Source organism: Dermacentor silvarum, chromosome 4 (genome assembly GCF_013339745.2).
Source record: "Dermacentor silvarum isolate Dsil-2018 chromosome 4, BIME_Dsil_1.4, whole genome shotgun sequence".
Taxonomy (NCBI): domain Eukaryota; kingdom Metazoa; phylum Arthropoda; class Arachnida; order Ixodida; family Ixodidae; genus Dermacentor; species Dermacentor silvarum.
The window spans coordinates 6191350-6211631 of NC_051157.2; the positions used below are offsets into that span (position 1 = coordinate 6191350).

At 48.5% G+C, this 20282-nt stretch overlaps 1 protein-coding gene across 1 annotated transcript in view; it reads left to right on the plus strand.

Annotated features, from left to right (window-relative positions):
- LOC119448056 (fibrillin-1-like) overlaps positions 1-20282 on the plus strand; it is a 176793-nt gene that overhangs the window by 94798 nt on the left and 61713 nt on the right. The window contains exons 13-18 of the mRNA XM_037711550.2: positions 1664-1786; positions 2512-2634; positions 10269-10391; positions 11246-11401; positions 13884-14006; positions 19653-19778. Of these exons, the coding sequence (XP_037567478.1) occupies positions 1664-1786; positions 2512-2634; positions 10269-10391; positions 11246-11401; positions 13884-14006; positions 19653-19778 (774 nt within the window). The remainder of the gene's footprint in view (positions 1-1663; positions 1787-2511; positions 2635-10268; positions 10392-11245; positions 11402-13883; positions 14007-19652; positions 19779-20282) is intronic.

Consider the following 20282-nt stretch of genomic DNA (forward strand, 5'->3'; position numbering starts at 1 on the left):
GTGTACGCACAAAACTATCATCATCAGCTCGAGCGTCGTCGTCTTCGTCCGCAGCTGGCTCGTTGGCGCCCCTCGGCTTGCGCTCGTGCCACTGCTCCCAGCGTTAGTAGATTACCGAAAGAGGTAATCTAGTAACGTTGACTGCTCCCGCGTTCGTCGTCGTCTTTTCCCACAGCTGGCTGCGTTTCCAGTCATCATTCCAGCGTAGAATTTAACTTCTTTTCCGTCGTCGTAATGGGGAGGCCGCGTTTACAGGGGTATGGGGCCATTCATTGTCTTACCTAATGGACAAATTTAATTTTGAAGCAATTTATATTTCGAAGAATCGCAAGCGGCAATGGCGGGCGAATGCTGCTTACCACGCTGCCGAGAAAACTCGAGACATCGAACGCAAACGACAACGGCGGACTGCAGGCATACCGTCAGTGACGTTGTTCTCTCCGTCGCGGCCGTCGCATCATGGTTAGTTTAGGTGCACCCAGGACAAGCTTCGCTTACCCCCATTTTCCGGTAGGGAAGGGTTGGTTAGTTTCACAGCGTAAGCTGTTATGGGCTTGTTTCAATAGCCGTTTCGGTTCGCGGTGATGCCGCCGCCGCCTGCATTTAGCTGCCGTAACCGCTATCGCTGGAAATGCGAAAAAGGCACGCGTTTCCCGCCGGGATCGAACCCACGCCCGCTGTGTGGGAGCCAGATACTCTACCACTGAGCCACGCAAGCGTGTGTTATCGGCCAGCGGAAATGCCCTATAAGGCAAGCGCGCAGGGGCAGGCGACCCGAGACTCCACCAGTATGGTGGCGCCATCTAGGTAAGGTGCCCGCAAACGCAGCGCGAGCAGGCGCAGACGACGATATGCGATTCAGACGAGGCGCGCAATCAACGTGCTCCCGAGCTGCCGAGCCTCCGCCAGTATGGTGGCGCCATCTAGTTAAGGTGCCTGCAAACGCAGCGCGAGCAGGCGCAGACGACGATATGCGATTCAGACGAGGCGCGCAATCAACGTGCTCCCGAGCTGCCGAGCCTCCGCCAGTATGGTGGCGCCATCTAGTTAAGGTGCCTGCAAACGCGGCGTGCCCGACATGTAAGTTGCAGTTGTAAGGCTTGATCGTGCTCAGCAGACTACTGTGCAGAGAGCATTACAAGCCGCAGCTCGCCGTCGATGCCGGGTGGACAGTTCAGATCGTTCTCATCAAAAAGAAGTGAACAGACAGCTGCAAAAGACCCTGTTGTGCGTGGTGCCCAAATTGGAGCTACTCTTGAGCCGCTCCACCAGCTTACGCTGTTACTGTGCTGCGTGTGCCGCGCAGGCCTGTGACTTTTTTTTTTCAAGCGAAGCTTGTATTGCCTTACAAATGTCGGCGGTGATGATGCTATCTTCTTGACCTATGCAACGAGTCTGGCGTCTAGCTGATGTGTGATCCACTGTTCTTAGCGGTACTAAGCAGGTTCAGCAGTTGCCCGTCCACAGACCACCAAAAGCAGCCGAATTAGAGCAGAGTCGTCAAACCTGCCACCCATGTTCTACGTGCGGGAACTTGGAAGTGTTATACGCCTGCGGGGGCAACTGTCGTATGGCATTCATAAATGGTCGCTCATGCTGAATTACTTAGTCTGAGGAACGGTGCAATATTTACTTTACTTTGCTGTTCGTCTCCCCTTTTCAGACATTGATGAATGCATAGAACAGCCTTCGCTTTGCGCCAGCGAATGCCAGAATACACCAGGCAGCTACAGGTGCATCTGCCCAGCAGGTTACCAGCAGCTCCATAACCAAACTAACTGCGAAGGTAAGAAATTTGGAGTGGGGAGGCATTATTGTTATTTTTGCGTGTTGGGTATACATGTGCACGCCATGAATGCGTGACGATTGAGATAACTCTTGAAGAATGCAATAGAATCAGTTCCTACAATTATCGCCTCTTCTCCTCAAAGTGGTCTGGCTGCGTGAAATGTCAGCCAAGCAAGCGTTCTGCTTCCTTTCTGTTTTGCTGTCGGTCTTTAGTGTATGCACTCTATGCAAAAAAAGTCTCGTTTGTGTCACTGCGTATTAATTGTGGATAAATTGTAATGCTCTTGTATCGCTGCGAATTTCCTGAGCTTTCTAGTTCCTAAAGTAAGTGTTCCTTTTTAGAACCACGAGCAAACGGCCTTCTATTATCTTAAATTAAAACGTTACTTACGCCCGTGGCCGTAGGCTAAAGTTTCATCTACTTTTGAGCAACGCATACGCGTGCTGTGACTTAGCAGGCAAACTTGTTCACACGATAATCATGGCAAAGTAACTGAAATATTGTTTTATCCCGCAGCGCAAGCTTCCCAATATACAAAAAAAAAGGGGGGAGGGGAGCGCTCCTTGTTAGCACCCACTAATTTTCGTGCGTATTGTAATACATCATCTTTCTTCGTCTGTTCCGATTGCAGTTGGTTGCATGAATACCAGAACCCGCTCATGGAACGCAGGGTCAGAGCTTGTTGCTGTCACGTTTACTCGCTTGTTCTTTCTCTTCTTCAGATATTGATGAGTGTTCAGAGAATCCCGCGCCTTGTCTTCAGACGTGCACAAACACCGCCGGGAGCTACAAGTGCGCTTGTCAGCGCGGTTACAGGTTACTGGACAACGGCAAGGACTGCGCTGGTGGGATATACACTGTTAAATAATTTACACCCTTAAAAGTGAATAAGCGTGTACATTGGCCTATAAATCCCACCCTTGCACCCTTTTTGGGTCTAAGGCTGTGAATTGTAGATTGATTCAAGATTGATTCACACTCCTTTTCACTTGTAAGGGTGCAAATTATTTCACATTTTATTTCAATTTCTTTTGTTCTTTTTGTTTTTCATGCTAAACTCGAAGGACGTCGGCCGTGCTGCTCGCCAGCCATCTCGGTTGCTGACATATATAGTATGCACATAAACGTCATACTTGTTGCCTGCTTACGATTAGAAAAGAAAGTTGAACAGCTGATGCGTATCCGAGACATAGTTAACTAGTGCTAAAAAGACGCAAGGCAAGAACGAGCCGTCTCTGCTGCTTGCTTGTCATTTTTAGCGCTACATTCCGTTTCCTACATCAGGTGCAGCGCTGTGGAAGCTACGCAAGAAGTTCGCTCACCAAAATGTATCCCTCTGCTCGCCAGCCGCCATTGCTAGCGCGAGCATGCCCGTTAGACTGCCGCGACGGTCTGCCAAAAAAAAAAAAAGGAAAAAAAAAAAACACACGAAAGAAAAATATTCCACTAGAAACAAGTCCTATGTGCCGATATCTACCGGCCATTACGACGATAAAATTGTGGTACAACCCATCGCACGATGACTGTCGACGGAAATGCGTCACCATTGAATCAATATACCGGGCGCGCGGGCTATTTGAGAACACTGTTCGTTATCGCCATGGACACCAGCAGGCTCGTAATATCTATCTAGGCGTGCAGCTTCTTGTTGGTTGACCCCGTATCATTCATACTGCGCAATTTGTTCAAAGATGGAAGCGTACAGGTTGACGCAGGAAATGAAACGCCATGCAGTCCTCGTCGCCCTGGGCGCACACCACAGCGACTTGAAAATTGCCACCTTTCTGAACGTAGCAAAGTCTTTCGTTTACAAGGTGCGGACAGAACTGATGTGTTCTGGCGATGGCGCGGCATGTGTGGGGAAAAGGAAAAAGCATAGTGAGCGGTCAGACGTCGTCAGAACCCCCGATTTTCTCCGGCGGCTGCAAGTAAATGTGAGTGACGGCCCAGGGAAGTCAATGCGGGCCATTGCAAAAGAGCTCCAAGCCACAGAGTCGACTGTCATGCTTTCTGTGCACGAGGATTTGAGGTGCCATTTCTATGTCATGAGGAGGGGGCAATTCATGTCTGATAAAACTCGGGAGAACCGTCTGCTCCGGTCCAAGAAGCTGAAGAGACCTGAGGAGCCTGGAATGCTCTGCTTTTTTTTCCCCCATGAAAAGAGCTTTCACTCTGACGAAAACGTTAGCCGCCGTAAGGACAGGTGGCTTTGCGCAAGCGCTGATGAGGTGCCTACAGGGATGCACACAAAATGTTCGTTGTCTGTGATGATCTTAGCTGTCGTCAGCAACGAGGGTGACGTCATGCCTCCACACTTTTTGTCAGAAGGACTCCGCGTTAATGCTGCTGCGTACCTGGAGGTGCTTGCCACCGTTGTAAAGCCCCGGATAGAGTCTGTTTCGAAAGCAAGACCTTACGTCTTTCAGCAAGATTCGGCTCCCACCCATACAGCCTGTGTCACCCAGGAGTGTCTGACTGACAACTTCTACGACCACGTCACTCCCAGCTTGCGGCCTCCTAGTTCTCCAGATTTAGATCCCCTCAACTACTGTCTGGAGCGTCGTTGAAAGGCCAACAAACAGCCACATAATACAAAAGACTCGCTGAAGGCCGCCATTGCTGACTCAATGGCCAACATCTTTAACGACCACCTGATGCGTGCATGAAGCCGTTCCGAAGGCGAATTAAATCGGTTATTGCTGCGGATGGCGGATTCATTGAGTAATTGTGGAAATAAACCGTAAGAGAAGTATTTCCCAAAGTTTGGTGAAAACATGTCTATTTTTGCTGCAGATTTTCGTCTCTGCCGGAAGCAAACCTCGTGTTCTCAGATACCCGGCACAATGTATCGCCACCGTCGAAGCTACTTATGTATGAGGCAAGCTATGTATGTGGTATGTATGGACGGGGATTCCTATTTCGCGCCGCGCTTCCCTGCGGACACTCACCGCGTCTAGCGGTGCCACCGCGAATAATGTACGTGGCCTCCGAAATTAATGGCACGTCTGTGCGTGCGAATGCTGAGAAACCCGTCATGAGGCTACCGAGATCCTGTCTCGCGCTTCTTTCTGCCGAGAAGTCCGCGCGTGGCCTCCGAGATCAGAAGCATGGCGCGCCGGTGTGTGCGAACGCTGAGAATTGTTCCCTCGCTTGCCGCACACCCAGTGGCACATACTCAGTGACCCAAGTTGGAGAGAGTTTCATCGTAGAGCCGCACATACCCAGTGCATTCATGGCATAGCTCGCTAAAGCGTTGACGGGAAAGCCGCTCATAAAAAAATTGGCCGACTTTTACGATGCTACCTAAGGCGGAATTGGAGCGCAGCTGTATACGTGTTCGCATTTCGCGATATATTGGCTGGCGCGGATAATTTGTCTCGTGTGGCGCCTTGCAAACGAAGCGAAGTGTGGCGGGACTGCTTCGCTAATGAGGATATCGCGAGAGGCAGCGCGTGGGTGACGGGTGGGCGCGATTCACAGCAGCCGCTGCAGACAGACCTCCGCTCATGCAGTACTTTGTTTCCATAAAGACGACGCGCGCTACTCTGGCGCCAGCTTGCAGCCACGTCGCCGCAAAGCCCGTCTTGCGCGGCACTATGCTTGTCTTCTCACGCTTTCTCCCTACTCTGCTCCTTCGCTTTCCGCCTCATGGTTCCGCTGCACCCTCCTCCTCCCCTTTCTTCGCTATCGCCATCTTTCATCTCCCGCTGCGCGTTCGCTTTCATCCTTCGGTGTGCTCGTTCGCTCGGTTACGAGGGACAATGCTGACGCTCGACGCAGGAACGGGAACCTAAGAGCTTAAAAAGCAGGATTGATACGACCGGATCCGTTAAGCCATAGGTTAAAGAGCTCTATACAAAAATGATAGAATGAAAAGCATGTATACCACACCTGAGTAACTCAAGCAAGCTAGGTGACTATTTCTTACCGCCCCGTTTCAAAGGGGATGCCAAAAATCATCATCATCAAAGCGTAAATAGACAATCAGGAGCCATCAAAAAGAAGGAGAAACAAAGACAGATCCAAAGGATACAAAAAGACGATGGATACAAAAAGACTATGGATAGAAAAAAGGCGATAGTGATTTACGAGAGTGGCAAGAAAGCAATTAGAAAGGAAAATTGGTACTATGCCTCGAAGGGCAGTGCCTTGGTGTACATGCCTACATACATGCATACATGCCTACATACATGCATACATGCCTACATGCATGCATACATGCCTACATACATACATACATACATACATACATACATACATACATACATACATACATACATACATACATACATACATACATACATACATACATACATACATACATACATACATACATACATACATACATACATACATACATACATACATACATACATACATACATACATACATACATACATACATACATACATACACACACACACACACACCAGAGCTGTAGATGCATACCGGAGCAAATATTCGCAACAGGATGAGAGATGCGTCTGCTGTAGCGAAAATCCGTAGGCAACTCAGCTGTCACAAAAGAGCGCGTAATCCAAGCGCACGCCGCGTGTCATGCAAGCCAGCGAAAGAACACGCCGGCCCCGCGGCAACTTCAACAGAGGGAGAGAGCGCATATGCCTCAAACAGGAACGCGAACAACGGCGCCTAGACGTCTAGAAGAGCATCGACGAAGCGACGTTAACCAGAGAGGGAGAGAGCACACGTGCGCGCCGAGACACCTTCTAACCCGGCGGGTCGAGAGAGATTGCTACAGCCTGAACGTGTGCCAACGGGATGAGTCATCACCCCCCCCCCCCCCCCCCCGACGACGCTCCAACGGCGTTGGTCGAACGTGCGAGAAAAGACGAGAAGATTCCCAGGCTTTGGCCATGCTACGAGATCATGACTGCAATAGGAAAGTTCGAGAACGCCTGTGGAAGCTATATAACCGCCGTGCGAGAATCGTCAAGAGAGTTCAGTTCAGTTCAGACCACTCCGGTAAAGAGATGTAGCGTGAAGACTGACCGTCTGCGGAAGAAGGGGATTCCCCGGCAAGCTAGTCGACGAGTTCATCGAGCGTCTGCACTTCCGGAAGAAGTTCCTTCTTCGAGATTTGCCCCGAGCTACGCCGAGATCGTCTGACAAGACCAACACGGGTGAATACGATTGGACACTTAGTGTTCCTATTCATTTTGTAATGTACGTGTTGGACTCTTAGTTCTTGTCGTGAATTATTTTATTTATTGTGTTTGTTAATACATATCTGATTTGTATTGTGTTGTGACTAGCCTAAGTGTGCGAGTGTGTGTGTAACTGCCTTGTGTGAATAATATATTTTGTTGTGTTTTGACAACTCTGGGCTCTGTCTCGGTCCTTGGACAGCAACCGGCGTTCGCTGGCGCACCAGAGGGCCCATTCTTAATTGTCCTTGCTTTCGTGGGATTACTTTCGGAAGCTGATAAGTCGGCTTTGGAATTTGGTCCGGCGTCTGCGCCTAGTTCACGGGGTCGGTGACATCAGCACATCCTAATGGAATGCGAAGGTATTCCTCCAGCGAGACCAGTCGACGTTCAGAAGCACGGGTACTTAAAGATGATAGCGCAAGACGGCGTTTTCAGCCTCACACTATTCTGCGTCTGACTGATTTGTTTAGGAAAACAACTGCCGCCCGCCGTGCAGAGTTCTCGTTATCCAGACGAAATCTGCAAACGGCGTTCTGGACGCAGCATGTGGGTTTAGCGGGCAAGCCATCACCTGCATCGAAAAGCTCTTAAGTAGTCGAGGGCTCAAAATGTTGCCGGAAAAGTGTGTTTCGACAGCAAATACGAACAGAGACATCCATCGCGGTCTCCTGAAAGTAGTGGGATCCAGATACCCTAACATGCCAGTCACGAATTCCTTGGCCTGCCTTTTGACAGACAGCTGACATGGTGACCAGATGTACGATATCTAAAGGAGGAGCTTGCCTCATAGCTTACATGTTCGGCATGCTTTCCAGCAATGATGGCTAGTGCTCTGTTGAATTCCTCCTACGATTGTACACATACGTTTGGCGAAGGTCTCCTTCGATATAACTTTCCTGCCCTGCGTGACCTCTCCCGAACGAACAGGAAAATCTTGAACGGAATGCAAGCGAGAGTATCAAGGATATGTCTTGGACTCCCGAGGAATACATCAACAATTATCACACTAACGAAAAGCGGACGTCTCTCGCTACCAATTTCACAAACGCAGGATTTAATCACTATAGTGTGTGCCATACGTTGGCAGCGTAACTGAACGCCCTCTTGCCGGCGCATATCGTTGTGATCACGGACCTGATTCCGGCTTTCTACAAGGAGTGCTTATGCATCATTACTGCACGTTTGGAAGTTCTCCGCCTGGTCTTTACTGCAAGCTTACCATGCAAGCCTAACTGCAAGTAAAGAAGAAAAAAATTACTCCATCTCCCGCTAAAGGGAACCATGTTTGGATGCGAAGCAGCGGGGAGATGGTTAGCTTGAGCGGGAGATGGTTTCGCGGCAGCGGCCCGAGCGCTCATCGCGGCGCTGCACAGGAGAGAGAATGAGGCGCGCGCGCTCCGTCATTTTCATATCGCGGAACTACCATGGCGCCCCCAGCGGAGTATGCAGCTGTCGCACCACCTGTCGTGCGCGCCGCTCCGGATTCCTAGAGGAGAGAAAAGAGGGAGCGTAGGAGAGGAGAGGGGGAGGGGACGCGCATGCGCTGTGGGGGTGTGGCACGCGGGCACTGCTCCGTAGAGGATTCCTAGAAGAGAGAAAGGGGGGAGCATAGGAGAGGAGAGAGAGGGGGAGGACGCGCATGCGCTGTGCGGGTGTGGGACGCGGGCGCCGTTCCGTAGAGGATTCCTAGAGGAGAGAAAGGGGGAGCGTAGGAGAGGAGAGAGAGGGAGGGGACGTGCATGCGCTGTGGGGGTGTGGGACGCCGCGGGAGGTACGGACAAATCCGCCGGCAAGAAAAAAAAGTCGCAGTTTCGCCCGAAAGGCGAAGCATCAATTGCGATAGCAAATTAGTAGAGTGCTATTCGGAGTAGGGATAGTAGTTTTATCGGCTGCATAAACTTGGACACATCCGCTTACTAACTGAACAAGCGTGGTGTCAGCGCGCACAAGCAAACATGAATAGATCGCACTGAATGATCGCAGACAACGACTGTCAAGACGCTGGCAGCAATCGCAGCCGCCGCAGCAGGCAAGGTTCGTGCGGTCTATCGCTTCAAAGGAAACTGAGCGGCGGATGCACAGCGCATACAAATGTCAGAGCCGTGTGTAGATAAGAGACCGTGCAGGCGACGGCCACAGCCGGGCAAAGTACGGAGTTGTTGGCAGAGTACAAGCTGCGCCCCCCCCCCTCCCTCCCGCGCTGCCTTCCCGCTTTCTTGCTTTCGCTAGGGAGATTGAGTGGCAAGTTCCCCTTACGCCCGATTGCAAAACACGCCTTTGGGGCCTGAGCACAGCGTCGCCCCGCCTCCCTCCCTCCCATACCCCCACGGCCTTTCGCGCGACGGTTTCGTTTGCTTTCGGCCGTGCGTTCGCTCTCCGTCGCAGCGCGCTTTCGCTCGCGCATACGGCGCGCGGCGACGATATTATCGCCCTTGGAATCTATACGGAACCTCACGGCGACGGCGACGCCGATGGCAGAAATCCGGTTGAAGTGTCCATACAATTGCTATCGCAATAAAGACATGCCAGCATTAAAGTACTTTACGCTAGAGGACATCTTACGCTGCTATGAACAACGTCGCCACATCTACATGGATAGCTCTGTAACCACTGATTCATCCGCCATAGCTGTGTAGATTCCAGCAACAGGCGCCACTATTTCCGCGAAGCTAAGCCACAAGAGTTATTCCATTGTCACGGAGCTGGCACCACTGCAGCAGCTCTCACTTATATCTTGAAGTAGCTAGTGACCTCCTACGTTGTCTTTACAGACTCATGTGCTGCCCTGTTATTCCGGAAATCACCGCGGGCCAATTTCCCCACTGAACATTCAGCGGACTGTCAGCCCTTTGGCTTGAACTAAGACACGTCCTTTGCCCAAGGACTATCGCTACCTGTGCATCTCGCGCAACCAAGACATTTCTGACATTCTTTAGAGACACTGGTCTCAATGAGAAACTTTAGTCGAGTAGTAATTATTGGGTTTTCTTGAATGGTGTATTTTGTGCATGTTGTGTGTGTCGTGAAATGTGCACATCATTTGATTTTTCCTCATACCCATATGGAGTAGCATGCTAAACATGCTGCCAGGAAACCCTCTCCAGGATTCATTAAAGGGACTCTTTCTCTCTCTTCACCTTTACTGCGTCTTTTTTTGATGGCAGGTTCACTGGAGCTGAATAGCACGGATATGCTTATACAATTCAATGGTTTGCACTGTTGAAGCACGGTACAGCGGCGGAGCCCAGCCTCGCCAAGGTTGCATGCTGCTTTCCTTTCTCTCAGCAGTGTTGTGTTTGTGTACTTTTCAGACATAGACGAGTGTGCCACTGGAAAACCCTGCTCTGATGTATGCGTGAATACCAGAGGAAGTTTCCATTGTGTTTGTCGGCCAGGAAGGGTTCCTGTCGGCTATGGACAACGATACTGCCAAGGTGAAAAACACTTTCGTTGCCCAGAACAAATGGAGCAGTAAGACTCGCAGGACTTGGAAAAACGAGAGAGAAAGAGAGAGATCTGTTGTAAACTTAAAGCGCTATATTCAGTTTGCACAAGCGTTACATTGTAGTTGCTTTGTATGCAGACTCTTAACTTAGATCACTGGTGCGCTAGAAAAAAAAAAACTATTACGTGGTCTTTCTTACAAAGCTAAGACGAGGCGTGAACAGATATGAGAAGTCGAGGCGTGAAACAGATTGACCGAAGGAAGGTTGGTTTTAAATTGACGTTCATTGCAGAAGCATTTAATGAAAATTAATTCGAAATATAGTTGATCGAGACTTTCGAAATTCAAAGAAACGGTACCACATGTGTTCGCTATCATTCACCGACTTTGCAGGAAACTGGCTTTACTGGAAAAATAGTTTTGTTTCTCATCTTGATACGTTTCCGCTATTTGTGTGATTGGGACAAAAGTGGAACATGATGTGGAAGAAAAACGCTCATGTCGTCTATCAAAAGGGTGTGTTGGTGTTTACTTGTTTTCTATTAAACCTTTATAAACTAATTTTCTTTCATTCTGGCGTGCAAAAAGTGCAAGAAATAGTTAGTTATGAAACACGAACTGTATTGATGGGAATCGGTAATGTGCCACTACAGCTATATATTGTTCAGACATCTGAGGCTCACTTTTTCCGTTGTGGCCCACGTAGATTTTTTCGCTTGACTGTAATACGGGTGCTTTGAATGAAGCATTTCGGACTGGAAATTGTGCATGCTGCCATTTTGTTACGTAACTGTTACGTCTAGAGTGTGTGATTGCCTTAGTTCTCTGCCTTCGATGTTGTAGACTGCCCTAGGAACACATTCAAGAACGACGCCTTCGGCCAGTGCGACAAATGCCCTCCCCACAGCCACACAAATGGAACAGGAAAGGCGTCGAAGGAAGACTGCGCATGCAATGCAGGCTACCGAAGAGGCCTCGTCGGCGGCGAGTGGTGTGTAGGTACGGAAAGATCCGCAATAGCGTAGCATGAAGTGGCGGAGGGCCACGCAGGCCAGTAGCCCTATCGACTCCTGAGTGAGTAACCTAGTGAAAAGCGGGTAGCAACCAGTGCAAGAGAGGCAACGATAGGTGCCCTGAAAATTGAATAGGCATATAGCATACCTGGCAGCAAGCGTAGCACATGATGCATACTAGGTGCAAAGTGGCACACCCAACAGTGGGCTCAAATTCAACCAATTCCCTTCTGCGCCCACTTTCACTACGCAGCATTGCCTGCTTGTGTTTCCTGTCATAATGAATTCTCTGCCTGTACCTCGTTGTGAATACACGCCAGAGTGGGGAACCGATTCAGCGCGCGGCCATTTTCTTGATTCACTAGCCGCGCTGTATTTAAATGCAGCGTTATGTGGCTCTGTTGACGCGTTGCGCTGGCTGGCCACTAAGGGCAAGTACCGATAAATAAATGAGAACGTGGTGACGCATTTCTTTATCGGAACTTGCTATGACTGTGATCGGGCCTATTATCGCAATTCTATGGACACTCCAAGTGGATTTCTGCTGTTGGCGTCGTCGTCGCCGTCGTCGTTGCCATGAGGTTCCGTATAGAGTCCAACGGCGATGAAAGCGCGAGAGGGACGCGCGGAGCGAACGCACGGCGGAGAGCAAACGCGACTTCTTCCGTCGCGCGAAAGGCCGCGGGGGGACGGGAGGGACGAAGTGGAGGTGACGTTTAGCTGTGGCACCAAATGCGTATTTTTGCGAGGCGAGTAGGTGGTAAAGACTTCCGACGCTGCTCGACGAGTGTCCCGTTCTGATCTCGTCGAAAACTTCCAAGCCGCCCCCAGAGGCACCGGCAACAGTCACCAACGTCGCGCGCGTTCGGTGCGAATGAGGGCAAAATGCCGACGGCGTCGACAACAGTTCTGCGCGTTACTGGTGCTGCTGCACGTCCAAGCTTATACAGCTGATAAAACTACTATTCTTACTCCGTATAGCTCGCTACTAATTTGCTATCGCAATTGATGCGCTTTTCGGGTGAAACTGCGGCATTTATTCATTTTTTATACTATTATTGGAGGGAAATACCAAGATGGAACAGATGGGTAAGCTGACTTGGAAACACACTTAAATGGCTGTATTAAGGAGATAGTGATCGTGCTCACTCTTACATGAATATGTTATAGCATTGTAGCGGGAATTTTGTTTCTTCAAACAACAGGATGCGTATTCGCAAAAAGCTCTTACGCCATGCAGAATTGTTCGTAAGAGCCAATCCTGGCGCAGGTCATACTATTAGTGAAGGCGGCTGGCCAGTGCACCTACGAACGAAGCTTTTTGTGAATCCGGCCACAAAAGAATTCTGAAACTAGTTGGAAAAAGAGCAAGCCCAAATGCACTCGAGCGAGGTAAGCTGGTCACTCAGCACACGTGGCACGGCTTGGAGGTATTGGGGAAATACGACACCTGTTTTGTGCGTTGAGCTCACACAAAATTCAAATAAAGCTATTTATCATTTTATACAAAGATGCTGGATAAAAAAACTTGTGTAGCATACCTGATTAAATCAAGCAGTCTAGGTGAATATTTGTCACCGCCCCGTTTCAAAGGGGATGACATTAAATCATCATCATTATGTCGTCTTCTGAAGAGGGTTCCGGTTCGCACGAGCTTCTCCGAATGCGGAAGGCTGTGATGAAGTAACGCTCCCCGCGAGCAGAATACTACATTGCCGCATTTACATGAGCGCAACATAGCGAACTGAGCATGCCTCGAGTAAAATTTGGGCGCACCTGCTACCGCGTGGGTGTTAGAGGCAGATAGGCGTCAACTGAGCTGTTTATTATGCAGCTGCTTTCACAACTTTCAAGTCTACAGGCGTGGTTACTGATGACGTTGCCACGTTAATAATGGAAGCAAGGGTCCGCACACGCAACAATGTTTTTGCGATAGAACTCTTCGTAAGACCAGCCCAAAGATAATTAAAGTAAATTCTGGGATTTTACAGGATAAAACCACGATATGATTATGAGGCATGCCGTAGTGGGGGGCTCCGGATTAATTTCGACCACCTGGGGTTCTTTGACGTGCACAGTACACGGGCGTTTTGTGCATTTCGCCGCCATCGAAATGTGGCCGCCGTGTCCGGGATGTGACCCAGCGACCTCGCGGCAGTCAAAAGTGACGTTGCATACATTCCAAGCGATGGCTGTCAGCCAATGGCAAACGGTTCTTACGGACGAAGAGCTTCGTGAATTGTGCTTTTAGTTATTTTTACTGTTAGGCTAATCTCCGAGATAATACCCGTCACCGTAGGTTTTCAATTGTAAGAGTTCTCTTTCCTAGGAGAGCGACACTTGTGGGCATACTACGAAGGAAAATGCCGAGAAAGCCTCTGGAAAATCACGCTTACCGAGTCAGACATATACCAAACTGCAAAGCCTTTTGAAACGCTGCCTTCACTAACAAATGTTGTTTCTTTCAGACGTTGACGAATGCGCCGAAAAGACTCTTAACTGTTCCCACGACTGCATTAATGTGGTCGGAAGTGCTTTTTGCAGCTGTCCACTCGGATTCAAATTGATGGCCGACAATCTCACATGCGTTGGTAAGCGCACGTTTTCCTCTGTTTCTTCATATGTGTCGCGTTTTGTCACCGATGCCGGGGGCGTGCGGGTGTTATAAGAGATGGAGGAGGAATACGCATGGCGACACAGCAAACAGATATTTAATTGCACGCAAACTCAAAACTCAAACTAAAAATCAAGCACACTAAAACACACTGCGGGAAAAATACTAACAAACATACAACCTAATATCTCTTAAAGATTAAACATGCAGTTAATTCTGCCTAGAATAAGTCCGGCCGTTTCCTCTATGAAAGTCAGACAACCTTAGCCTAATGCTGTGACACTACAAGTGGGGATCGTTCTTACTCAGTTCGTCCTTGCACGTATATTCCCCGCGGGAAGCTTGTCGGATCTTTCTTGATGTCGCTCCTGCCTTGCCGTCGGCCCGTCAGTGCGCTTGTCTTAGATGCCGGTGTCTCAAACTTGGTCGGTGACGTGGCGTGGCGTTGACTAGGCCCACCTGGATAGGCCTAGCGTCGGGATGCGTCGCAACTTCTTCGTGAGTGCCGACGTGGCGTACCGAGGGCTATCGACCGTGCCAGTCTGCCGCAGAAGAGGGATCCTCTCTGGGGTGCCCGGTCCCGCCGTGAGAGGCTGCAGCCAGTCCAGGAGCCTCGCTCGAACTTGCCGAGGTCGACGGCCACACCTTGGACGGCCAACGTCACGGACTCGGCCAGACCCCCAAGTCTCCCGTCGCTAGAACGTAGCTGACGATGCGACTTTCTTGGCCCCAAGCCACGTCGATAATCAACGGACAGCGCCGTTCATCCTTCGATTACGCCTCGGGTCACGCGCCTCGAGGGCTCGTGCCGTTCCGAACGCCGTGCTTCAGGTGCTCCTCTTCTTTTTCGCGCCGCAGGCGGCCTCTCACATATGACAATCTGGCGATGAGCAAAAGTGCAAAGCCTTCCTACTCAAGCTCACGGCGTTTCCGAGATTATCAAAGTTGAGCAATTTTTCACATGGCCGAATAATGGCGCCAACGAAATGACACGTGAAGCCCTGCCTCGTCGGTCTCTTTATTTCTCAAGCCGACCAGCAACAGTGACAAAGTGCGGCCGTTTTTCCGGTGCAGCGAGTTCTTAAATTTTACAGACTTGATCCCCAAGCTTAGGCACCATGTGATTAGCAGTGTGGCTGAGCATTACTTGTTTCCAGTCTGCTGGAGGCGTCAACAACTTCATATATAAGCCTTGTGACTAATCACTGTTTCTGATTGTTCCAAATAAATGTATTTAGAAACAGGAAGGTGCGCGCGTCTGTATTCTTGAATAAACAGCGCGAAAAATATGACAAGATGAGACGTGAAGTCGAAGGAGGGTTGACTTCAAGTTGACGTTCATTGCAGAAGCACGCAATAAAAATTAATGCGAACTATAATTGATCGAGACTTGAGAAATGGAAAGAAATGGTGTCACATGTGTTCGTCATCCTTCATTAACTTTGAATGGAAGTGGCTTTTCTGGAGAAATCAATTTATTTATCAACCATGTGCTGGATATAGTGAGTGCTGCCCATTCTAGGTAAGCTTCTGCAGATCTAGATATCGTAAGCTTTCTTCAGGGAAAAGAGCAAAATTGTCCAAATCTAGAGACGTATTGTGGCAAGTTGTTGTTACAGTGAAATAGCCGAAGTGACGTCATGTTTTGATTTCAATCCCTGCAAATTGCATTCGCATTAGCATGCGAAGTGTAACTTTTGAACTGCAGAGCACTGATTGGATCTCGCCAAGTAAACGACTGGGTGCGGATGCCCTGGGCTCTTTAAAGAAGTACTGGTACAGAGATTTCGCCGTTCGTACCTCTGTCAATCTCTGTGCACTGTGAACGGTGCCGCCAACCATTAGAAAATTTCGCTAGATCAAGTGATATCAGGCCTGATGTAGAATTCTTTTTTTCAAAATCTAAGGAACATTTGAGGACGAAATACATACTCATAGACGTGAGAAACCACTGCAGTAACTGCGAACGAGGAAACGTGAAAATGTGGAACTGCAAGCGTGATGGCGTGTTTTCATTTCAGTCAGCGCAAATCAACTTCACATTAGCATGCTTAGTATGGCTTGCGGTCATACTGCGGCGCAGTGAACGCCTCTCGCCAAGTCAACGGCAAGATGTGGATGTACTGGGCTCGTTAATGCAACACAGCTATGCTGTAGATTTATGCACCGTTTGTATGAAATGTTTATCGGTAACCGGCAAAACAACCGTATGCTGCAATACCAAACAAAGCAGCATAGGCAAATCTCGGCATAAGCGGACACCGTACCTACTGCGTACCAGTGAGAAGAAAACCTGGCATAGGACAAGGCAAAATGTATGCACGGAAATATAAGCAGGGTAATTTCATCAGCAATTTCGGTGACATAGTAAAAGCAGCGAAAGAATTCTATACTGACCTGTACAGTTCCCAGAGCAGCCAAGCTACTTTCATTCGAAGTAGTCATGAACAGTATTCAGAGGCTCCTTCTATAACTTGTGATGAAGTTAGAATGGCCTTGAGAGACATGACCAGGGGAAAAGCTGCTGGAGAAGATGGAATAACAGTCGATTTAATCAAAGATGGAGGAGATATCATGCTTGAAAAGCTTGCAGCCCTCTATACGCAATGCCTCACGATTTCAAGTGCACAAGAAAGCTGGAGAATGCCAACATAAAACTCATCCATAAGAAGGGAGACGTTAAAGAATTGAAGAATTATAGACCCATTAGCTTGCTTTCAGTATTATACAAAATATTCACCAAGGATAATTTCCAATAGAATCAGGGCAAGACTTGACTTCAGCCAACCAAGAGAACAGGCTGGCTTCAGGATGGGATATTCTACGATGGATCATATCCATGTCATCAATCAGGGAACAGAGAAATCTGTGGAGTACAATCAACCTCTCCGTATGGCTTTCATAGATTATGAAAAACCATTTGGTTCACTAGAGATACCAGAAGTCATAGAGTCATTGCGTAATCAAGGAGTACAGGAGGTATACGTGAATATCTTGGCAAATATCCGCAAGAATTGCACAACGACCTTGGTTCTCCGCAAGAAAAGTAGAAAGACACCTATAAACAAGGGGATCAGGCAAGGATACACAATCTCTCCAATGCTATTCACTGCATGCTTAGAAGTATTCAAGCTCTTAGACTGGGAAGGCTTAGGAGTGAGGATCAACGGCGAATATCTCAGCAACCTGCGGTTTGCAGATGACATTGCCCTATTCAGCAACAATGGGGACGAATTACAGAAAACGATTGAGGACCTTAACCGAGAAAGTGTAATAGTGGGGTTGAAAATTATATCCAGAAGACAAAGGTAATGTTCAATAGCCTGGCAAGGCAACAAGAATTCAGGATCGCCAGTCAGCCTCTAGAGTCTGTAAAGGAGTACGTTTATCTAGGTCAATTACTCACAAGGGACCCTGATCATGAGAAAGAAATTTGCAGAAGAATAAAATTGGGTTGGAGTGCATACGGCAGGCATTGCCAAATCCTGTCTGGGAGCTTACCACTGTCGTTGAAAAGAAAACTGTACAATCATTGCATTCTACCGGTGCTAACATATGGGGCAGAAACTTGGAGGTTAACAAAGAAGCTCCAGAACAAGTTAAAGACCCCACAAAGAGCGATGAAACGAAAAATGTTAGGCCTAAAGCTAAGAGACAGGAAGAGAGTGGTGTGGATCAGAAAGCAAAAGGGGGTAGCCGATATTCTAGCTGACAATAAGAGAAAGAAATAGAGCTGGGCAGGCCATGTAATGCGTAGGATGGATAACCGATGCACCATTAGAGTTACAGAATGGATACCCAGAAAAGGGAAGCGCAGTCGACGACGGTAGAAAACTAGGTGGGGGGATGAAGTTAGGAAATTTACAGGCGCAAGTTGGAATCAGCTAGCGCAAGACAGGGGTAATTGGAGATCACAGGGAGAGGCCTTCGTCCTACAGTGGACATACATGTAGGCCTATGATGATGACGATGACCTATAGCGTTGAGCACGACAAGGCGTCAGGGGCCCTGCGTAACCGACTATGCACGCAAATTTACACGGAGCCGTTCGTATGGAGAGCAGCCTTGTGCAAAGTCGCATTGCATAGAGTATCACTGGTCATACGTTTGGATGAGGAGTGGCATGGAGGAAAGAAATCGGCCGCGTATCTGTGTGCTTCACTGCAAATGACTCGTAAACGCCTGAGCGTGGTGAGGCTGCGTCATTACATTGCGGCATCCAGAAAAAATTCGTTCCACATGCACATTGGTGCCGTGAAGTGGCAAACACTTCTGACACTGCTACATTGTGTTAGGGTCGTTTGATTAAGGCTCTGTGTCAATCTTGGCATTTTGCTGTTTTCCAATTTGTTTTGCATGTCGAGCAGAATATAAACGTGCAAACGTCTTCCGTGAATATAGCTTTAAGTAGGAGGAGGCTGTGTTGTTAGCCCAACTTGCACTGCAACATTTCACCTCGAGTGCAGCGGCTTCATTGCATAAACTTATCAAAACGAGCTTGAAAATCAATTTAAACTATAAATTTCAAGTCGTTTTGTATTACAAACAACAGTATATTTTTTTGAAAACCATAATAACAAAACGAACAACTGTATCCTAAAAGTTCCAAGGAAGCCCAGGGAATTCCTTTACCCCATTTATGGGATAACTGGCTTCAGAGGTTGGCCCTAGCGCTGACTCTGAATAAAATATTTATTTGTATTCGGCTCATAAAGCGCACGCTGCAACACCAAACAAACCAGCATGGGTGAATCTTGGCGTAAGCGGAGAGATACCTAGAGCGTCAAGAACGACAATACGGTCGTAGCGCTTAACAGCTGACTACGCACGCGTGTACTAAAATTCACCGAGTACCGCCCTGCCAGAACAACCTTGGACAGAGTCGTAGTGATCATGTGTTTGGGCGAGTTTTGGTTTGGAGGACAGATAAAAATTAGCCGCGTATGTGCGTGCTTCGCTGCACATGGCGTGTAGGTGCGTGAAGTGCCATACTGTTTTGAAACTGTTACATTCTCTAAGAGCTTTCTCACATTTCCAATAGGGTTCCGTGAAATTATCGTACTTTGCTCTACCTTCGACACTACAAAAAAATTTGTTTTTGTTTGTATTCTTGACATTATTTGAGTATTTCTTCTGAAACAGACGTCAGCTTGAAGGCGCTTACAGTTGTCTCGCGTTTTCGTCTTTTTCGCGCTGTTCGGCCATCTACGTCTGTAAAACTAAACGGACCTTAATTTGAAGGCAGTGTGAAGCCATGTGGGATGAATTCACACGACTGACGATAAGGGAACAACGGGTATATCACTGCGTAAATAAGACACTGTAAATAGTGAAACACATCGTACGTGAGGCTGAATCGTTCTGTGAAGAAAGGCATATTTCGTCTTTGCCGGCTGGTACACACGAGTCTGCTATGGCTAAAGGAGGCTGATTCGCAAACCACGTCTTGAAATAGCCACAACTTAAGTAAGACGAACGCGGACGCGGAATTGAACTCCAAGGGCACCGAAGTGGCTTTCTGCCGGAGAAATGTCAATCGTTTTATTTCCCGGTGTGACCCCGCAAGCCTCGCTTGTGAAAGTGCCATTTTTGTTTAATTTTTTCGCCTTTCTTTTGCAAACAGACAGCAATGAATGCGAGGACAATCCGCGCATCTGCAGCCAGCTGTGCACCAACACCCAGGGAAGCTACAAGTGCTCCTGCAAGCCCGGATACACGCTTTCTGCAAATGACAGCTTCCAATGCACCGGTGCGCCACAGTTTGTACAATCTGTTTAATCAGTTTTTGGAAATAGCGACATTTAATTCAACAACCTCTTCTTGACTACGTCGTTTCTTTGTTGATTAGTCATCTAAACTAGAAAAATGCACTATGGAAAGCTGTTTTTAGGTACTCAGCTAAATGAGTGAGCGAAATAAGGCGTCCCAAATTGGTACACTCATGGGCTCACTTCACCTCCAAAGTGACGCGGGGTTCACGAGAGACTCCGTAGCGATGGGCTTCAGGATAAGTTTGACTACCTGGCATCCTCTTTTTTTTTTTTAGCACCTACCCTATTCTCGGTACGGTGACATTTTTGCATTATGCCCCTGTCGGGATGCGCCCCCTCCACAGCATGCAAGGGAATCGAACTCGCAGGTTCCGTAGCAGACAGCCACTTGATTTGCCGAACTTCCTTCTCGTTCTCCCGCTACCGCACCGGGCAGCCTTGTGCACAGTCGCATTGCACAGAGTCTCAGTGGTCATACGTTT